This window comes from Alosa alosa, chromosome 4, assembly GCF_017589495.1.
Source record: "Alosa alosa isolate M-15738 ecotype Scorff River chromosome 4, AALO_Geno_1.1, whole genome shotgun sequence".
NCBI lineage: Eukaryota > Metazoa > Chordata > Actinopteri > Clupeiformes > Clupeidae > Alosa > Alosa alosa.
The window spans coordinates 34200106-34222095 of NC_063192.1; the positions used below are offsets into that span (position 1 = coordinate 34200106).

The 21990-nt window shown below is 43.1% G+C and overlaps 1 protein-coding gene across 3 annotated transcripts; it reads left to right on the forward strand.

Moving 5' to 3' along the window:
* Window positions 1-4475: 4475 nt before the first annotated feature.
* On the forward strand, window positions 4476-15776 carry LOC125292994. 3 transcript variants are annotated; one of them, XM_048240594.1, is made up of 15 exons: window positions 4476-4637; window positions 5801-5914; window positions 6095-6257; window positions 6421-6613; window positions 7246-7354; window positions 7443-7504; window positions 8224-8338; window positions 8548-8609; window positions 9749-9851; window positions 11770-11834; window positions 11970-13965; window positions 14046-14105; window positions 14320-14385; window positions 14899-14964; window positions 15279-15776. In XM_048240594.1, exons 2-15 carry the CDS (start codon window positions 5812-5814, stop codon window positions 15515-15517), a joined length of 3402 nt encoding a protein of 1133 aa, XP_048096551.1. In that variant the 5' UTR covers window positions 4476-4637; window positions 5801-5811; the 3' UTR covers window positions 15518-15776. The 3 variants fall into 3 exon arrangements, with proteins under 3 accessions (XP_048096551.1, XP_048096553.1, XP_048096552.1); XM_048240596.1 differs by having other exon boundaries at window positions 15298-15511; XM_048240595.1 differs by lacking the exon at window positions 4476-4637 and adding an exon at window positions 4648-4986.
* Window positions 15777-21990: the final 6214 nt, after the last annotated feature.

Genomic DNA, 21990 nt, shown 5'->3' on the forward strand with positions numbered 1-21990 from the left:
CAGCCCAGGTCAGAGCTGCTACGATGCAGGGACTTGGCAGAATCGACACAGGATCCTTGGAGGGGGTGTCATCCTTCTGGAATTGACGCCAGAGGGCGCTTTGGCTTGGTGTTGCGTGATCCAGGCCGGTATGACAGAGTGAAATTAAACCTGGTGAAGAACAGGGCCCAGCGGGACTGCCTGGAGTTCAACCGCTTGGCCGTCGGATGTACTCCAAGTTCTTATGGATCGGTCCAAATGAGAAATGGAATGGTGGACCCCTCCAGCCAGTGGCGCCACTCCTCCAAGGCAAGCTTCACAGCCAGCAGCTCTCGGTTCCCTATGTCGTGGTTGCACTCAGAGGGGACAACCGACGTGAGAAAAAGGCACAGGGATGGAGCTTCCTATCCTCCGCAGCCCACTGAGAAATCACAGCACCAACTCCCACATCCGAGGCGTCCACCTCCACAATGAATTGCCGGTCCACATCAGGCATCTGGAGGATGGGAGCGGAGGTGAACCTTACCTTGAGGGTACTGAAGGCTTTGTCGGCTGCTGGGGTCCAGGTGAAGGGTTGCTTGGTGCTGGTTAGAGCAGTGAGAGGGCAGCAATGGTACTGTAGTTCCGGATAAACTTTCTATAGAAGTTAGCAAACCCCAGAAACTGTTGCAGCTTCTTTCTGTTCTCCTCCGAACTGGCCATGAAGTGACTGCTGATATTTTGGCAGGATCCATTTGGATACTTCCCTCTGCCACTATGTACCCCAGGAAGGCCACTGTCTTGACGCGAAACTCACATTTCTCTGCCTTGGCGTGAGGGAATTCTCCAGGAGACGATGAAGGACTTGCTGGACATGGCGGGTGTGTTCAGACAGGTTTCTGGAGTAGATTAAGATGTCATCCAGGTAAACGAAGACAAACTTGTTTAACATGTCCCGCAGCACATCATTCACTAGAGCCTGGAACACAGCAGGAGCATTGGTAAGGCCAAAAGGCATAACCAGATACTCGTAGTGGCCTGTTGGTGTATTGAATCGGTTTCCATTCATCTCCCTCCGGATCCGCACTAGGTGGTAAGCGTTTCTGAGATCCAACTTGGTAAAACAGTGGCTCCCTGGAGCAACTCAAAGGCAGAGGTGAGCAGAGGCAGAGGGTAAACGGTTTCACTGTGATGTCGTTGAGTCCCCTGTAGTCGATGCAGGGGCTTAAGAGATCCGCCCTTCTTCCCCACAAAGAAGAAGCCAGCACCAGCAGGAGATGAAGATGGGCGGATTAATCCCAAGCGGACAGAGAGTCGTTGATGTAGTCCTCCATGGACTTTCTTTCAGGAGCAGACAACTAATAAAGACGGCCCTTTGGAGGGGCTGTTCCAGGGAGGAGGTCGATGGCACAGTCGCATTTAAGTCGGGTGAGGGGGCAGAGATGTGGCTCTTGCTTTGTTAAACACTTCTCTGAGACCATGGTAGCATTCTGGGACATTGGAGAGGTCAGGAGCGGAGTTAGTGGGTACTGGCCGAGGGGTAGTCTTGCAGCAAGCAGGCAGGTTCGGTGGCAGTCCTCTCCCCTCCCCTGATCACCCCGGTCACCCAGTCGAGCTGAGGGTTGTGCCGGGGAGCCATGGGTAACCCAGGATGAGGGGTTGGCCTGGAGAGGGAGCAGGTGAAACTGGATAGTTTCTTGATGGTTTCGGACAGACCCATCGAGACCGGGGCCGTGACATGAGTGACCCGATCCGAGTAAGTGTCCGTCCCAGTGCCCGGCAGGAATAGGAGGTGTCAAACGGTGGTTCTCCAGTCCCAGTTGGCGTGCCAGCTTGATGTCCATTATGTTGGCTTCGGGCCAGAATCCACCCAGAGCAGCCAGGGTGTGAGTTGAGTCAGAGAGGCGGAGGTGAACTTGCAGCAGGGGTTTGGCGGTCGGAGGACTGGATGGTCATTGAGCTCAACCGACTCCCCTATGCCCGTGAGCTTCGCTTTTAAAGGGCAGGTTACCACATGATGTCCATCACCTCCACAATAGAGGCAGAGGTTTGAGGTGAAGCGCGCTGGCACTCTGCAGGAGTGAGAGAGGCTCGCCCAATCTCCATGGGCTCAGACTGGTCAAGCTGACTTGGGTGAGTGGCAGTAGATGACAGGAGCCCAGTCGGATCTCTCGAATGCCGGTAGTTGGTGGACCTTGGCCCCCGCCACGGCGACGGGTCTGTATCCTTCTGTCGATCCGACAGTCAGTCGCGATGGCTTCATCAAGAGTGGAAGGCAGTTCATGGGAGACCAACTCGTCCCTGATATAGTCGGCCAAGCTATGGAAGAACGCGTCCACCAACGATGGTGTGTTCCAAGAACTTCGCCTTGCCAGGGTTCGAAGTCGATGGAATGGTCTGCGACTGTGCGCCTGCCTTGTCGAATAATGAACAGTTCACGAGGCGCCTCTGCGGTTGGTGAATCCAGGTCAAACACCTTCAGCATCTCCTCAGCAAACAGGTCGGGTTGCACATGCGGGGTTTGACGCTCGAACTCTGCTGTTCCCCAGAGTCGAGCTCGGCCCGTCCAGGTGAGTGATGGCATACCCAACTTTGGCCCCTTCTGTGGCGAAGGTCCTTGGCTGCAAGGAGAACTGAAGTCGGCAGCTAGTCAGGAATGGCGGACCTGGGTTGAATTGCCGTTGAACCGCCGGGTTTCCAATCTTGGGTTCGAACAGCGGCTGCAATGACCGGGGCAGGTAACTTCGGGGGCAGGGCTGGTGGGCAGACTGCCTGGAACTGGGCCGGTGGGCGGAGTGGCTGGGGTAAGGTTGGTGAGGAGTTGGATGATCATGGCGAGTTGTTGTTGCTGCTGCTGGAACTGCTGCTGGTGCTGCTGGAACTGCTGATGCTGTTGGTGGCCGACCTGAAGCAGGGAGGTGATGTCGCCGCTCATGCGGGCTAGCCCTCTCTCAGTGTGTTCCAGGCGTTGCATGGCGGTGGGTTGCTCAGGTTAAATTCCGGTTTCCATGTCGGGGGAAGTGTGCGCTGAGTCCATGATGGTCAGATCGTACTGTCACGGTTCAGACAGACGACCAGAGGACCACAATTGCGTCACACCAGAAAGTTTATTAAACTTAAGGGAAAAGGGAAGTAGGGAGTGAGTGAAGGCTCCAGGGGTTACTGGGAATAACAGGGATTCCGTCCAATGTGCTGGGTCTGTGTCCCCCCCAGTGGCAGCGATGCGTCCTATGACGCCGGTGGTGGGTGGTCCGGAAGTCCTGGGGGGGAACACAGACACAACGGGGCGGATGAAACAAGGCAGAAGTACAGTTCAAGGGAGATCCAAATTTGTAGTAGCAAGGCAGAAGGCTGGTCAGAGTTACCGGGATCGAAGAGTAGTCAGGAGTCGTTACAGCAGAAAGCAGGTCTGGTTCTCTGGGGCAGAAGAGTATCCAAGATTCAGGCAGGTCCGGGGTCACAAAACAAGAGTGAGCCAGAAGCGCGAGCAAACAGGTTCCGGGTGTGAGCTTTGCAGACGATCTGACAAAGGAGAGCTGAAAGACAGGGCTTTAAATACTGGGAGAGGTTAGTGGGTAATGCAGCGCAGCTGGCAGAGTAATTAGAGCAGAGCAGAGCAGGGACAGGTGGAGCTAGTTAGGCTGAGTAGAGAGAGTGGTGAGCAGAGTGGAAGATAGTGGAAACCAATTAAGGTGGTAACCCGGTGGAGTGAGAGGGCTCATGACAGTACCAGGTGGGTTTAGAGCTCATACAGTACTGTATATACCAGGAACACAATCCAGTTACAATAGAGACGCAACCTCACACTGGACAGAATTCAGAGCTTCACTGCTGGTGTGAAGGTTTTATTGAAAACAATGAAATCGAATCTAATTAAATGTCGAAACCTGAGTGTGGAGTCCCTCATGTCAACACCTATCTGTGGAAGCTACAGCTTTTAGAACACACAGCTTCTAGAACACTCACCTTACTGCTTTTAGAACACACAGCTTTAGAACACGTACACCCGTACAGCTTTTAGAGTACAAAATGTTTTAGAACCCACAGCTTTTAGAACAGACCTGTAACAACTTTTAAATCACACAGCTTTTAGAACAGACAGGTTTTAGAACTCAGTTGAGGTAGGGTGTACACTCCAACTGAAATAGAATGGACACTCAAACACAAACCCACAGTACTGACTGAGGCTACAATTCATAGAATTCATGGTCCTAAACCTGTCAAGGTCTGTGTTACTGTGTGTGTGTGTGTGTGTTTGTTTCAGGGCATAGAAGGTCAGTTTTCAAGACATTTCAAAGAGCAACGAGGACCCTCTCGTATAGGAGGACAGTTGGCTGTCCTCATAAAAATAAACCCTATAAAACCTTTTCTCAGCATGTTTTAATACCCAAAAAGTGGTTTTCTCAAAAGTCCTTATGTACCAAAAACCTGACATATTTTGTATATTTGTGTGTCCGCCACTGCCCCCTATCGGTGGTCGTGGTCCCTGCATGCTGCGACACACAAGCGCGGGAAATTATACACAACGCGGGAAATTATACACAACGCGCGAAATTAGACGCTAAATCAACACTGCGCATGCTCATACTGATTGGCTGGATAGAAGACAGCTGCTACACCTGTGATCACCAGATTCATTTGCTGGGAGTTCTTCTGGAAATGCACGTTGTGGAGAGAAGGTAAGAAATCCATAACAAAACGTTTTAATAGGTAGGCCTAATAGCAGTGTTATTATGGTATGTAATATAGGTAAATGCTTGTTGAATGACATAATGTTAAAGACTTAAACAAAAATAGCCTACTGTGTGATAAGTAGCCTAGCCAGTTAATTCCATATAGCCTACTACAGCCCAGAGATAGCACCAATAGACTGTATTCCAAGTAGACTAAGCGTTTTTATTCCCAGCGATTCTCCCAGAATTACCTATTGGTAGGAAATGTACTTGACCTAGGCTACTGTTAGCTGGCTAGGTGCATGCTATTGTTATTGCCAATGCTATTGCAGGGAGACTGAACCCTCCGATCCAGGTAAGTGGCCTGGATATTTAAAACTACCACAAAGAAATTAGTCAAGGAATAGCAAACACCAATGTTGGCAGATCAGTTACGACCAGTAGTGTTGAAAGATGGTATATCGATCTTATTTCATCCATTTGGTAAGATTAACACTATATTCAGAGCATTGCTAGCTATCGGATGGGAAAAGTATATTGAAGAGGTCACGTTGGACAAACTAAGGCTTTAGATAGACGAATGACAGTAATTTATGAATACGTTGTCAGACAGCTGTAAATGTATTTTGTTTTTGTTTGCTTTTCATCAGAGGCGTCAGACTTTTACTAACGTCAATTTCGCTAGCAAACTACATTACAACGTTGCTCTTTATGCTCCTAAACCACGAACAGCACACAGTGGTATTGGGGGAGGGAGGGGGGCTACAATCGTGACTATCAATGTTAAACTTTATTTTAAGTCTGAATTGTTCCAATTTCTTTGAAGAGGTAAGGGAGGACGTGCCCATCTAGACAACTAATAGACTAAATATTAAGTAGCCCAACATTATCTCCTACGTGTGGAAATTATAGCCAGAGGTTATGGCTTGGCAAGCTTAATGTCCAGCACATAGAATTTTGACGGCTAAGCTAAGGTCTGTGGTAAATGAGTGCTTTGTTTAGATCTCCGTTGAGTTTATCCTTTAACATAGCCTACATTTTCTGTTTCTCTATTTCTTTGTATGCATTGTCATTTAGTATCTGAACATACTGTTTGAATATACATGGTATTAGTGAGATGAGTAGTGAAGTTGTTTTGTTGTTTACATTTTTGTTATTAATTTCCTTAGTAACTTCTGTCATGCCACGGAGAACTACTCCTCTTCAGGATGCCACTAATCACATCCTTGCAGGAAGAGACAAGAATTCAATGTTAGAGATCAAATATATTAATCCAGTTAAAGGTGAGTGACTGACACACTGTAGGCTAGACTGAAGGTTACACGTCACTGGTTCTTGAATTGACGTTGCATTGTAGCAATTTATAGGAATAATTCAGTTGTATGTGATTATTTGCATTGCTGAGTTTTATCCAATAGATATAGTCTGCTACCCCTGTTACTCTAATAAGGTTGTGTCTGCAGGTCGTGGTATCTTCACTTTAGCTGTTTTCAATCAAGGAGACTTTGTGGTGGAGTATAGAGGGGAGCTCATTGATGCAGCTGAAGCTGAACATAGACGTAAACTGTACCACAATGCATGTTCGATCTTCATGTTTGACTTCACATGGAAGCGGAAGACATGGTGGTAGGTTCAGAATGACTAATATGTTTAGATTACTATAGTGAGAAGTCAGGATTTCTGAAGTAAAGATCTCATGTTGCATTTTAACTTGCATCAACTGTGCATGTACAATTCAAAAGTGTCACTATAAACGTCTGTTTAGTGCATGATGTTTGTACATTTGCAGTATTGATGGAGCACTTGAAGATGGGTCATTTGGACGACTGGTAAACGATGAGCACAAGGCACCAAATTGCAGAATGAAGTTGATCGAAGCAGATGGGAAGCCACATCTCTGCCTTTTTGCACTGAAGGAAATTATGGCTGGAACTGAAATCACTTATGACTATGGTGGGAAAGAATGGCCCTGGCGTAAAGAGGTGGGTCATTTTGATTTTATCCCCATATGAATTGGTGTCAAGGTTTAAAAAGTATAGCCTATATTTTGACATCTTGATAAAAATGAAATCCTCTCTTTGTGTTAAGCTGTGTCCGTTTCATGAGGCCACAGAGATTACACAATACCTATCGTTTGTTAGTGCCAACAATCATAACCAAAAAACAGAAGTCACATCTTGGTGGTCTTCAATCTGGTTTTCAGTCAATCGTGTCTCTCTCCTACCGTGGAAATCCAGAGTTCTCGCGAGAGCACAATGGAATTGTCTCGGCGAGACACTCTGGCAATGATGCACGTTACTTTTACCCCGATATCCCGGGGAACCAGCTAATCTGATGAAGACAGCACTGTAACGTTGGAGGACGGTACACATTGGTCGTAGTGTTATCCAATTGTGTGCAGTGAGATTTTTAAATGCATGCTTGTTGCCGTCCCTCGAGTTGGGCCATTACATTGTTCGTGGCCAGACCCTTAATCTTTCTAGATTACCAGGGTCTGGATTTTCCAGGCTATCTCTCTCCCAGATGATGCCAGCAAGCTTATCTGTATGTTTTGTATATTTCCCCTACTGTTAAAACCACTGCTGCCCAATTTTTTTCTGTTTAACTTGTTTAGACACAACTCAGTGGTGGAAGTTTCCCTTCTGGCCAACACTCCGTTGCAGAGCTTAGTGACCACGCCCATGACTTGGAACCCAATGTTTTCTCTACAGACTTATTCAGAGGTGAGTCCCTGCTTGAAGAAGCAATGCCTGGTAAATACTGGGGTCTTGCAAGGCACTGTGCCTTCATGTCCTGTGTTCTCTTCAACAGACACCGAATTGAGAGCAGAGTGTCAGTCATCCACTCCCACACCAGACAACCCTGCGCATGAGGTTAGTTTGAATTCAGCTGTTTATTTCGGGATGTATGAATGATTAGAAATTATATAGTTTCGTAAGGGACATATTTATCAATGAATTACAATTATACTGCAGGTACAGTCTGAAAATCTTTTGTCGGTACTGATAGCCATCAATTCACACTTTGTTCCCCTGTCTACATCGTTTTCAGTGTCATAAACTTAAAGGTTTATTGACCAATGGACATTTTGAAGAATACTGTCAGGGATGTATGTTCCATGGAACACAAACACTGTTCAGTGTTTTTGTAGTAAACATCTTCCAGCAGCTACAGTGGAAATGTTTTCTATTCAGTATGGATGGTTTTACTAACCATGGTGTCCCCCCAACACTGTTTTTTTCCTGAGTGTGCCATACACTGGGAGTTCAATAACAGAAGACTTAGAGTTTGATCAAGGATGTCATTAGAAGTCCAAAGGACCATGTCCTTGCATACCATGAGTTTGTCTGTGTTATAAACTGTCCTCACATAACATGAATATTCCCCTGTGTCACACACATATGTAGAAACTACAGCACATGCTTGTAAAGTGGCTAGTTAAGAAATTTGTTATGCAGTGACATGCCTCCCTTATCCAAAATGGTTACTAAATCTTGTTAAATATTCTGTCTTTGCACATACTGTATGGAGTATTCCCATCTGTACCAGTTGATGCCTGTTCATCTTTGCATATTGCTGTTCATTTTTTTAGGTGCACTGTGTCAGAGGTCAGTGTGGCACTTCTCCAATCCCCTCTTTCACAGAAGAAGTTGGTGTCCAGCACCAGGAGGTGTTATCCCCTGTGTTCTCAGCAGAGCTTGCCAGTGGTCAGTTATAGTTTTGAGTAAATGTTAACTTCTGGCAATGCATGTCATGCCTGCTAAGGGTTTGCAGCATGAAAATGGCCTGATATTGCCACATTTTTTTTGTCTTGATGGACATTTTGAGTAGAATATCGTCTGTCAGGGATGTGAGTTGAGTATATTATGACTTGAGGAAAGTCAAGCACTGAATCTCCCTGTGTTCTGTTGTACAGAGACCGAATCAAGATCAGGGTGTCAATCATCCAGAGCTGTGCCAAATGACTCTGCTTGTGAGGTGAGTTTGAAATTACCTGTGTTTTGAAATTGAACAATGGTTAGAAGTACTGTGATGTTTCATGGAACACAATTTTCATTGTTTTAGTTAGGGCTGCTGCTATCGATTCTTTTTGTAATTGATTAATCTAGTACTTTATTGATCGATTAATCGGATCACTTTTTTCCCGTTTTTAAACAACCAATACAAATAATGCATAACGAAAATGATGTGGCTGTTGCCACAATTGCCACAGAGGTTTTCATTCTAACTCCAACGTTTGGCTCCAAAACTAAGCCCATTTATTGCAATTTACCCATTTAGTGTTTTTAAATGCCAGTGCCAACAATTAAATAATGTTAAAAATGCTCTGTAAAATTGCTGCCTTTTGTTTATGACTGAGCTGGGTGAACAAAGCTGTTCATACTATGTTGTGACGTCTGTATTGCAAACACGTGCACAGATTTTTCCAGGGGTTTTCCAGTTAGTCCAGGGTTTATCAACCTATTTCCTTGCAGTTTGAGGTTATGTAGTGCTGTGGCTAGGAAGAAGAGAATAATCAGTTTCCTTGCCCCCATCAGTTCATTTCCGGCTGTTTCGCTAGTGGTCTGTATTGTAGAACATTTTTTCATTCTTCCTAGCACTCGCTGTCTTCAAACAACAGGGCTGTAGGTTGATTTACCCTGGACCTGGAGTTTAGCTTTTAGTGTTTTAGTGCCATTGATTGGTAGAGATCCCTGTTGCCATTTCTTTTTTTACAGATGATAGAAGTTAAGCTAAAGTAGGTAAATCTAAATTTGGCTTTGGACACAGGTTCCGAAACTAGATGTGTTTCTGTTTTTTTTTTTTTTTAAATGTCAGATGAAGGTTTACTTCATTATTTAGAGGAATTGTTGTCTTTGCCATCATCACAAGAGAAGCATATCTTTCTCTTTTGTGTGTGTGATGAGTGACACCCCAACAGTTAGCTAAACTTAAGTCACAGGAATTGAATATATATGCTTCTATATTATAAAAGTAACTTCTTTACCCCTTCTCATCTCTCCTGATGGATTTGTAGAAAAGTACATGGATTTGTGTGAAAGTAAAACAATTCATGAGACAATTTGTGTGTGTAAAGGTTTTATATTTATTTCATGTTTTGAAAATGTTTGTCACAGTGTACAATCCATAAGCTGGTTTTTGAATCGGTGAGAATTGACAAATGCTGGATATGCCATTCACCTTTCACATCTATCAGATGGCACGGTGTAAGATGCAAACGTAAGTGTGTTTTTCATCTTCTCCTAATTAATGCATTTCTCAGTATAAGTAGTTTCATTTCATGCCATGGGTCAGTTCCAGACTCGCACCTATAAATCATAAAAACATGTTGATTGAATGTTTTATCAAGTCACACCATTGCGGTGAAAGACACTGGAGTAGCAGATACTATGACGTGCCAGGCAAGTGAGTTTGCAAGATGAGGCACATGGCAGATAACCGAGAGCATACCAGCAAATTAGTCGCCTTTTGGCAAATTGTACTGTTTTGGAATTGAAATGGGCCATTAACATGAAGCGAAGGATTTTTTTTTTTTTTTTTTTTTTTTTTATTTATTTATTTATTGGGGGTGTCAGGGAGTCGGAGAAGCCGCATCACAAATCTATCACGCAGGGTTTCCTTATGCCTGGAGACTTTCGCCTTTGGATGTTGAACAAGTCCTTAATTCCTTTGCTATTATCATTTATATTATTAGGCTATCTATATTGTTCTTTGTTATTAGACTTAGACCTAAGTTAGGCTACAACCTTAAATCCTTGCAAATGTTTCATTCTTTCATCCGGTTCGCTGCAGTGCGGATAAATCCATCTTTCATGGACTTTATTAATTTGTGTGACTCCGAAATAAAATTACAACTTATAGATGAGTTGTTTTCAATGTTAACCCAATCGCACAATAAACGAAACACCACTGTTTGAATTGTTGTATAGACAAATTCCAACAAGCCCATATTTGCAATGTTACCAATGCAAATAACACATTTCTTGGTTTGATGCGCTACTGTACGTGAACATAGGAAAATGTTTGTGCTTCTTCGTCAGCATTATTAAAGATTAGCTTGGCTGAAAAGCATAATGCACGTCTCATTATGCATACGTTTCATTATGTGTAAGTGAGTATCAACACAAGGAAAATGCCATCAACTCTATGGTGCGCTCAGGACATTGATGAAGTCATTTTGTACATACGCTCAACTTTGAAAATGTTAAAGTCTTCGGGTTTAAATCTTTTTCAAACTTTGTGCCTTCCAATAAGTCACTGGGTCTATATTTAAGCATCTGAGTTGATAATAGATCGAGTGGGCTTTTCAAGTGGACTTCAAATTTAGTTTGGCTAATTGAGATGATAAATATACTGTATAAAAGGTAATGATGAACATAAACTTTAGGCCTAATAAATACAGAACTAATTCAATAGATCCACCAAGCAATTGGCAATCCAAATGCTTGTAGGTGTCTCCACACCTTTCCAGTTACTTTCCTTTTATTCTCAGAAGCCTTATTAGCTTAATTAATTGTATTAAGGATAAACATTTCAGCATTTCTGTTCCACATTAGACCATTCTGCCAGAAATCTTTGAGCCAAGGATTCATTCTGAAACGGCCTACACCTTGCACATTACGCATTAAAAAAAGAATCCGTGTTTGGTCAGGTCAGGCTACTAATGTGTCTGTTTTTACAGTAACAGTTTATAATCAGAATCTCAAATCTCTTGATTGTTAGGAGGATGCCATATTATGTCATATTTTTAAGTTTAATTAGATAATTATCTGTCTGGAAATACCATAAGAATGCACCATTTGAACAGCCATTTTTCAAAACATTCTGTTTTTCGTTATGAACGTTAGTGAGTGAATTTAATGTGTGGGATCACTACATACTTTTTTTTAACTGACTTCAAATGGGTAATGTAAAGGCTCTGCCACTCCAGTGAATTCTACCTTAATGGTTGAAACGTGTACTTTTTGTTAAAGTTTTAGCCATCACTCAAACTGTGCATTTGTACTGAACAGTTCATTTTGTTAGCATTTCTTAATTGTGTATGTTTCATAAGTGTGAAGCTTATTCCATTTAATAAGAAAATGAGTATGCAATTGGTCAACAATTGATCAATTTTTGTCTAATTTTGTCTGTGAAGAATGCTGTGGTGTGTGGCACAAAATCTGCCTCCAGAAGTCCTCAGAAGACTGGGATATATCAGATGTAAGTGAACATTGAAGTATAATATGCTTAATATCAATGATGGCTTTTAGCAGTTTGATTTTGACACCATCCTTCCCATGTGTATTTCTGTTTATTAAAATATGCTGTAATTAATTAATTTAATATACTTTACAGGATGATGTCTCATCTGGTGATGAGTACATCCCAGAGTCTGTATCGGATTCAGAAAGCTCAGGAACAGAGTTGAGTGCCGAGTTGGCTGAACCATCCAAGAAGTCCCATACCAATATGCCTGATTTAGTTACTTTTGCTCACCCAGAACCAGAAAGCTCAGAGTCTGTATCGGATTCAGAAAGCTCAGGAACAGAGTTGAGTGTCGAGTTGCCTGAACCATCCAAGAAGTCCCATACCAATATGCCTGATTTAGTTACTTTTGCTGAACCAGACCCCGAACCAGAACCAGAAAGCACTGTGGATATTCTTGGCCAAAGTAAATCCCCAACCAAATCAGGAAAATTCCTTAAAAGCCAAGTCAATTATTGTTTTGTATGTGGGAAACCTCAAACAAAATTTGCACGTCATCTCGAGAAGCATGTAAATGAAAATGCTGAAATCGCACAGGCACTCCAGTTCCCCAAATCATCAAAGGACAGAAGGGTTCTTCTTGAGAAATTCCGAAACCTTGGCAACTTCAAGCATAACTCGACTGTTAAAACCACAGGGTCAGGCTGTCTTAAAGTGAAAAGGAGTTCCAAACAGAGTAGCAGCCCTGAGACGTATGATTACTGCTTGTACTGTAAGGGTATGTTATCCAGAAAAGAACTTTCTCGACATATGAAAAGATGTGCTCTAAGACCCGAGAATAATGTTGAAGAGGGACCTGAGTGGACAGAGAGGGTCATTGGTATAGCATCTGCTCAATTTACAATGTCCCAGCCAATTTCAAGTGAACTTTGGTCAGTGCTGGGCAAAATGCACAAGGATGACGTGTCCACTGCAATAAGGAATGATCATTATCTCATGCAGTTTGCCCAGTCCCTCTTTAATAAGCATGGGAGTGACAGATCAAAGCATGAGTATATAAGACAGAAAGTAAGGGAACTTGGGAGATTACTTGTGACTTTGCGCCACACAACTAGAATCCATAACATGGAAGAGGCAATAAAACCAGGCAACTTCTTTACTCTTACTGGTGCTGTCAAGAGAGTTTCAGGTTTTGATCACCAAAACAACACATTCAAAGCCCCAAGTCTGGCTCTTAAAATTGGGCATTCTCTCAGAAAGATAAGTGACCTCATCATGTGTCGTGCCCTAATGGAAGAGGACCAAGAGGGGGTCGATTCCATCAAGAGGTTTCATACACTTCATGAAACAAAGTGGTCTGAATTAGTTTCCCATTCTGCCTTATCAAACCTGAGTGAGGCAAAATACAATAAGAGCACCAGGCTTCCACTGGCCAAAGACGTTCAGAAGCTGCAGTTATATCTTGGTCAGCAAGTGGAATTGGCTAAGGAGAAACTAGCCGATAACCCAACAGCAGGCACTTATGCAGCACTAGCAAAGGTGACCCTCTGTCAAGTCATTTTGTTTAATAGGAGAAGGGAAGGTGAAGTGGCAAGGATGACTGTAAACAATTTTGAAGATCGTGATGTGTCACAACTAAATGATGACATAAGCACTGGGCTTACAGAAGTTGAGAAGAGACTTTGCAAACAATTCGCCAGAGTGGAATTGAGGGGGAAAAAAGGACGAAAGGTTGCTGTGATCCTGACCCCTGATATGACTGCTAACCTGTCACTCCTCATTAGTAAGAGGAAAGAGTGTGGAGTAACTGAAAACAACAATTACCTCTTCGCTATTCCTTGTAGTGATGGTCACTACAGAGGACAGTTTGGTCAATTTGCAGATGCTTGTGGAGCCGAAGATCCTCAAAACCTCAGATCAACTAACCTTCGCAAACAGATCGCCACAATAAGCCAAGTCATGAACTTGAAAGATAATGAACTGGACCAGCTGGCCGACTTTCTCGGCCATGACATTAGGGTGCATAGGGAGTACTATCGACTGCCCCAATCAACGATTCAGCTGGCTAAGATCTCAAAGCTGCTTATGGCTATGGAGAAGGGAAGTGTGAAGGATATTCAAGGAAAATCTCTGGATGAAATTGGTGGTATGAATCATTTACACATTGTTAAATCTGCTTGGTGTGTATGGTTGCTGTAATAACCTTTTTACAATGTCATTTAATAGATGACATAGACAAAATGGATACAGGATCACAGCAACTCCCTAATGTTTCCACATTGCAAGGTACTGTTAAAATGGGGTCCCAAGGCTACTGAAATTGTTGTATTCCGTGTTGCGGATGTTGTAATTGTATTGGTGAAATATTTAAAATAGGCTTTTTTTATTGACATTTAGATGACCTCCTACTGTTATTTCACAGATGTAGGAACTTTTTATTGCCTACCCTAGCTGTGTATTTGGTACCATTGTTTTTTTTTTTTCTTTTTGTTGTTCTTAGACAATGAAGAAATGTTGACTTCTGGGACTTTTGGATCACCTCATCTCTCCGAGACTGCAGCTCAAGGTATAATCTCAATGATGGACCCAACATTTGCCAAACATATCATGTAATGAGCTGGAGTCTGTGGGTTCATTAGAGTGTATTAAAAGTGTTTGTCAGGAATTGTCCAGTAGTACGATGGTTAGAAACTTTGTTAGAAGCTTACCTTTTTGTCATCTCTTTTCATTGTGACACATACATGTATGCATTGTGGTTAGTATTTTGATGTGTTCAGTAGTTTGCATGATAATTTTAAAACTACAGGGAAGACTTGGCCTGTGTAAAATGTACATAATTTCCTAGTAAAATTATCACTCAAGGTATGGTTGCAAAGTCAGGCTCTCCTTACTTCACCCGGTTCAACAACTTTGCCATGAGCATAGTTATTATAATATAGAATTGGCTGTCTGCTTGTTATGTGCATGGTAGTAGAATATATTACAGTTTTACATGTATCCCCTCTATGCCCATGGTGTTTGATTGGTAGGCAGACAGGCTCTTTAAGCCATACATTTATACTGTGCAATGTTTTTTTAGATGACCAGGGGAACTCTGCCTGTGTAACTTCTGGTTCACCTCATCTCCCTGACTCAGTTACTCAAGGTATTATTTAAATGTGGTGCCATGTCCATCACTAGGCACACTTGCTAATGTGCAGTCAACACTTACATTATGTTTGGTTAGGCATATAAAGCATATAAAGAAGCTGGGTGTATTTTGTTTTTAACAAGCAGTGTAATGAAATGTCATGTTAATGAAAACAATCCAACTTGATTTTTAGCAGATCTCAATTTATTACCACATACATTTTGTCTACACAAGTTCCAGTTTGTTTGGCAATTTTGAACAGCAACATCCCTACCTGCAAGTACATTCTTTTTCTTTTTTTATCTTCTAATATTTTTTTAATTGTTCAGGTTTCTGTGTTTCATCAAGGCGGTGTACGAAGAGACCATGGTCTGAGGAGGAGATACAAGCGGTGATGAAACATCTAAGGCCTTTTGTTGAAAACGGTGTCACTGCCACCAGCGGGCAGTGCCTGGAGTGCAAGGAAAAGGAACACCCTATCTTGGAGACCAGATCCATTCAAAACATTAGAGATTTTGTCCGCAACAGAGGCTTGGCCTTTAAAAGGCATTCAAATGCTAAACGCTAAATGCTCTTTTGGATAGCTTGAGCCTTTACCTTTCTAGGCATGTTTTACAAGTTGGTGTCCTGTGTTCAGAAATGGGTCACTTCATTTATTTTGCTCACAGGCAGTTTTTTGTTTTGTTTGTTTTGCTTTGTGGTTAGCCTGGGCCTTTTAATGTCAGGATTCACTTTTATTTTCCTTTATTATTTTTTAAAATGCTGTCCTTGTTAAGGAAGGAAGAGATTCTTGAGGTGACCAAATCAAATATAGTTCAGTGATTCAACGAATGTGTTGTGTGTTAATAATAACAAACCTAGTTAAGTAGTAACATTTGGCCCACGGGTAGGTAGACCCCATCAGATAAGAGCCGTGGTGTAATCTGTAAACTTTTGTAACTTGACAGAATTTGATTGGAGGTACTGATGTTTTCTATAGGAAGAAGTGTAGAATGGAGTGATTGTGCTGCCTGTGTACATCATCTGCAAATGATGTCTCAATCTGATGTTATTCACACTTATTTCAACTTGTGTGCCAAATTGTAATGCACAACAGATGTCAACAAAGAAAACAAAAATGACCTCTTAATATATTCCATATTATTATAATGGTGTGCCTCAGTCACTTTGGTCTTATAAGACATGCGTCCTTTCAAAACAGGTTATACTTGGTGTATGTGTATGGTGACCTGGCCTTACAGACCTTGTGTCCTTTCAAAACAGGTTATACTTGGTGTATGTGTATGGTGACCTGGCCTTACAGACCTTGTCCTTTCAAAGCAGGTTATACATAGTGTATGTGTATGATGACATCACTTTGGTCTTATAAGCCATGTGTCCTTTCAAAACCGGTTATACTTGGTGTATGTGTATGATGACATCACTGACCTTGTACACCACACTGTCCTTATAGACAGTGTTACAGAGAAGTCTTTACAAACCACCAAAAAGTCTGAAAAATAGCCATTTTTTATATCTCAGTTGTGCAAAGAAAATCTTTTAATTTTAAGTCGTGTATAGGTTCCCTGATTTTTTTTCATGATTTTTGGTATGTTTTTTGTAGCTCTAGCACCACTGGAACCTGGTGTCCTCGCAGCCCTATGCCAAGTCTGATTTGCCCAAAAAATCCAAAATTGTCCCTATAGTCCGATAACATCCTTAAAGCCTAATTAGTCGGTTGAGTCTTGCGACGCGCATTGCATTCGTATGTCTTTTTTTCAGAGTGGAGTTTTGTCACTTTCTACATTATATCCACAACAATCCTCCCACACAGCCACTTATACACACTATCACACATGCGCAGGCACACACACACGCACACGCGCACACACACGCACACACACGCACACACACACAGACCTCAGCCCCGCTACTTAGTCTCTCTTAGCTGTGTGTGCAAACATGTTGTGACTGTAGCGATGCAGTGCAGTGAGGTTAACCCTACTGCTCAGTTTTAGTATGTGTGTGTGTGTGTGTGTGGTGTGTGTGTAGGAAGGGAAACTGCCGGGGCGGAACAGGCACTCTTGTAACTCGCCTAACGTACATCCACCAGCTTACAAACACACACACACACACAGGGTCTGCTAGAAAATGAACTCCTGGAGCTTCAGTAGAGGCTGTTATGCAAGAACGTACTTATGTAACAAAGAGAATGTAAAATATTGCAGTGGCTGCCGTACAGACACCACACAACAGCATTGACAGCCATTTTCTCTGAACACACACGCACGCACACACACACACATCACACACACCATTCTCTCTGGACACTTACACTTACACACACACACACACTCTCTCTCTCTCTCTCTCTCTCTCTCTCTCATGATTACGAATGATGTGCACAATAGAAGAGTGAAACGACAAGGAAGATGACATGACCAGGGGTAAAATCAACATGTAGGCCTAAAACATCAAACTACAAACTACAGGGAAGTCGGACAGGAAACACAACAGAATCAAACTACAGGGAAGACGACATGCGCAACACTAGAATCAAACGACAGGGAAGACGACATTTGAACACTAGAATCAAACGACATGTAGGCTTGCGCAACACTAGAATCAAACGACATGTAGGCTTGCGCAACACTAGAATCAAATAACAGGGAAGACGACATTTGAACACTAGAATCAAACGACAGGGAAGACGACATGCGCAACACTAGAATCAAACGACAGGGAAGACGACATGCGAAACACTCGAATCAAACGACATGTAGGCTTGCGCAACACTAGAATCAAATGACAGGGAAGACGACATATGTATCACTCGAATCAAACGATACCATAGGGCACATAAACAGATCATCAGTTTATGGGGTTCCAAATGAGGTAGGATTAAAACTTGACTTGACACAGACGATTGTTTTGTGAGGTGAGCAATTAACATTTTGTCACGTCTTTCATAAAATGAATGACAAATGTTAGGTCACTAACTCACAAAAAAACGTACACAAATTACACAATAACTTCTGGCCCATCTTTTGATTAAACAGTTCCTTTTTTTTTATGGGGAACCTCTAATAATTTTGGCTAATGTTATAAGATGGTATCTGGCCATGGTGCAGAGCTTAGACCTGGAAATGGCCCTCAGGTTAGTGCGTGCGTGCGTGCGTGCGTGGCTAATGTTGTGAGCCATGGCATGTGGCCCTGGTGCAGACTGGGCGGCAGACACAAATTCACAGACAAGTATTACAGTTTTCCAAAGGGGGGTGTGTGGAGAAAGTAGACGTGCTACTGAGACTGGAACGAGATTTTATTTTATTCAAATAATGCAAAAATAAATCCGCAGATAAACCCAAAATCCTCGATCATTTGCTAACCACTTTTAGATAAATGGTTAGGGAGTTACGGTTACGGATAACTTCGGCCCTGGAGTGGTTATAAGCTCCCCTGTGTTCTCCGACTAGGTCAGAAGAAAAAAACAGTAAAGGTTAACGCTATCAAACCCAGAAACTAGGCCTACTTCTACTAACTACGATATGAGATATAGCCTACCTGCGAGCCGATAAGCCATATTTGTCATCGGATGACAGGGGTTAGTGCAGAATATATAGGCCTACATTAAATTAGTGTTTAGATGACTCCCAGGACGGGCCCGGCCCCCCAAAGCCCCCCCATGACGCCGGGACTGAAATAGCCCTCATGGTTTTAAGTTTGGTTTGGTTGCTTTTGACTTTTGAATGCAATTCTGAGCGGGTTGTTATGTGTGTGTGTGTGTGTGTTGTGTGTGTGTTTTTGTGCTGATGACTAAGATGAACAGTATAGTGTGTGTGTGTGTGTGTGTGTGTGTGTGTGTGCTGATGACTGAGATAAACAGTATAGTGTGTATATGTGTGTGTGTGTGTGTGTGTGTGTGTGTGTGTGCGCTGATGACTGAGAAGAACAGTATAGTGTGTGTGTGTGTGTGTGTGTGTGTGTGTGTGCGCTGATGACTGAGAAGAACAGTATAGTGTGTGTGTGTGTGTGTGCTGATGACTGAGATAAACAGTATAGTGTGTATATGTGTGTGTGTGTGTGCGCTGATGACTGAGAAGAACAGTATAGTGTGTGTGTGTGTGTGTGTGTTTGAGTGCTTCTGTGAGAAGTAGTGTGTTTGGCACCCAGGGGAAAGGCGGTGGATAAGAGATGCCACCGGCTGCATTATTCATGGTGCGGAATCCCAACAGACTCATAGAGGAAGAGAGGAGCACACACACACACACACACACACACACACACACACCTGGAATGAAGGGAGACAGTCCGCAGGAGGAGAGAGGGAGTGATTGAAGCCATGAAAAACAGAGAGAGAGTCTGTGTCTGTCTGTGTGTTTGTGTACTTGTGTGTCTGCGTCTGTGTGTGTGTGTGTGTGTGTGTGTGTGTGTGTGTGTGTGAAGCAGTAAGAAAGGGGGATAGGGAGGGGTTCGGTGAAAGAGAGAGTGAAGAGTGAGAAGGGAGAGAGTGATAGAGAAACCAATAGAAAGTGTGAAAGAAAAGGAGGACAGAGAGAAGAGAGAGAGAGAGACACTAGTGCTTCCTTATGATGTATTGAAATCAGCCTTCATATTATTCAACTGCAGTCAGATCTATTCTGTACATCTCTCTATGTCTCTATAGCGATGGCTGTTATAAATACAGGTCTGTGCATTGGCATTTTCTGTTATTTGGCCTTAGCCATGATTACCTCAGTCACACACACACACACACACAAACACCTACACACACAAACACCTGCACACACACCTATACAAACACACACACATACAGTACACACACACACACACTCACACATATACCTACAGCACACACACACACACTTGGTATCCTGGATTACAGATTACCTGACGGAGCGGCCACAGTTCGTCAGACTGAAGAACTGTCTCTCTGACACTGTGATCAGCAGCACCGGAGCGCCACAGGGAACTGTGCTCTCTTCAGTCCTGTTCACCCTGTACACATCTGACTTCTGCTACATTGTGAGAAATATTGAAGCACAACTTCTTTCCCTTTTCACAGGTTTTTCACATGGAGAGCCGGTTTCGTGGACGCCCTATTCGTGGATGTTTTCTACAGGTGAGTATATGGTTTACTAACTTCTCTGTGTTCTTTTTTAGGTTCCCCGGATCAAAAAAGCAGTCGCCTCGCCACTGTGGGCCGACCTGAATCTCATTAGGATCCCCCTCGTACGAGGTTAATCCCAACCAGCTCCCCTCCCCACCCACCCCATCTCTGTGCCCAAGTGCCAAGGCGAGAAGGAGAGAGAGGAAGAAAGAGGAGAAGAGAGGAGAAATCCCACTGCTGTATAACGTTTGATTTGACTTCTCCATTAATGTCAGACCCATTCCCCACATAAACTATTTCAACCCTTTTCCATCTCCAAACAGGACATCCCGTTGAGATTCCTCCTCTGGTTTAGATCAGTGAGCCGGAGGAGGCTAATGGTTCTTGCGAACCAGTGGTCATTGGAACCACGTAGTATCAAGTATCTATCTATCTATCTATCTATCTATCTATCAATCTCTATCTACCTACACACACACCCACACACACACCCAGACAAACACACACACATTCACACACATACACACACAAGCACGCATTAGGGATGATAAGACTCACCGATTCATATTGGTATGAACTCTTGCAATGCGGCTGCATCGATGCCAAAAGTGTGCATCGGTTAAAAATCTAGATGAACTCAAGATGTATCGTGTGTAAAGTCTGCATTGATAAAAAAAAAAAACGATGACTCATCACCAGTTTACACATTAAAATATAATATAAAAGGTGCATGATGTGGCATTCCAAAAGCACATTAAAATATAATAAAAAAAAGTGCATAATGTGGCATACCTAAAGATGTACCAGTTTACACATTAAAATGTTGAGGGCAGCCGTGGCCTACTGGTTAGCATTTTGGACTTGTAACTGGAGGGTTGCCAGTTCGAACCCCGACCAGTAGGAACGGCTGAAGTGTTGTAGCAGGCAGCTCACTGCGCCGGGATTAGTGTGTGCTTCACCTCACTGTGTGTTCACTGTGTGCTGAGTGTGTTTCACTAATTCACGGATTGGGATAAATGCAGAGACCATATTTCCCTCACAGGATCAAAAGAGTATATATACTATACTTTAAATATAATATAAAAGGTGCATGATGTAGCATATCTAAAGCACGAAAAGAAAAGCAAAGCAATCCACATCGCACTGTTTCGTACTGTATCGCATTGTGATAAATCAATTCGTACTGTATCGGACTGTATCACATTGTGATAAATCGATTCGTACTGTATCGCACGGTATCGCAGCAGATGGGAGAATCGTATCGTGTCTTATCGGTGGTTGTTTCATATGTATCTTTAATGTATCATATCGTTGGAATATATCAAGATGCGTATCATATCACCTCAGTGATGAAAATGCACATCCATAATGCACATAGATACACACACACAAACACAGAGAGAGAGAGAGAGAGAGAGACTCACACATACACAGCCACACACACACTCCACACACACACACACACACACACACACATTCACACACACACACGTTCACACACACACACACACAGACACACACACACACGTTCACACTCTCTCCGCACTCAGGTCCAGTCAGCCGTGTCTCTGCGTGTCCAGACTAGAGAGGTAAGGATGTCCTGTATTGTCCTGACAAGTGAGAGGAGGGGGTTGTGTGTATCTATATGCTGTGTGTGTGTGTGTGTGTGTGTGTGTGTGTATGTGTTGATCAGAGGAAAGATGTTCTCCCAAGGTTACCTCACAGGGGAGTTAACTTAATCAGACTGCAGCCTACATATACACACTCACACATACACACACACACACACACACAGACACACACACACACAGGCATACTACATAATGTTACACAAGCATGCACAAAATCTTCCCATGCACCTTCACATGTATAATTTCACAAGTGCACAGAGACATGCGCAGCATGCTGATATCCACACACACACACACACACACAGAGAGATAGAGAGAGAGAGA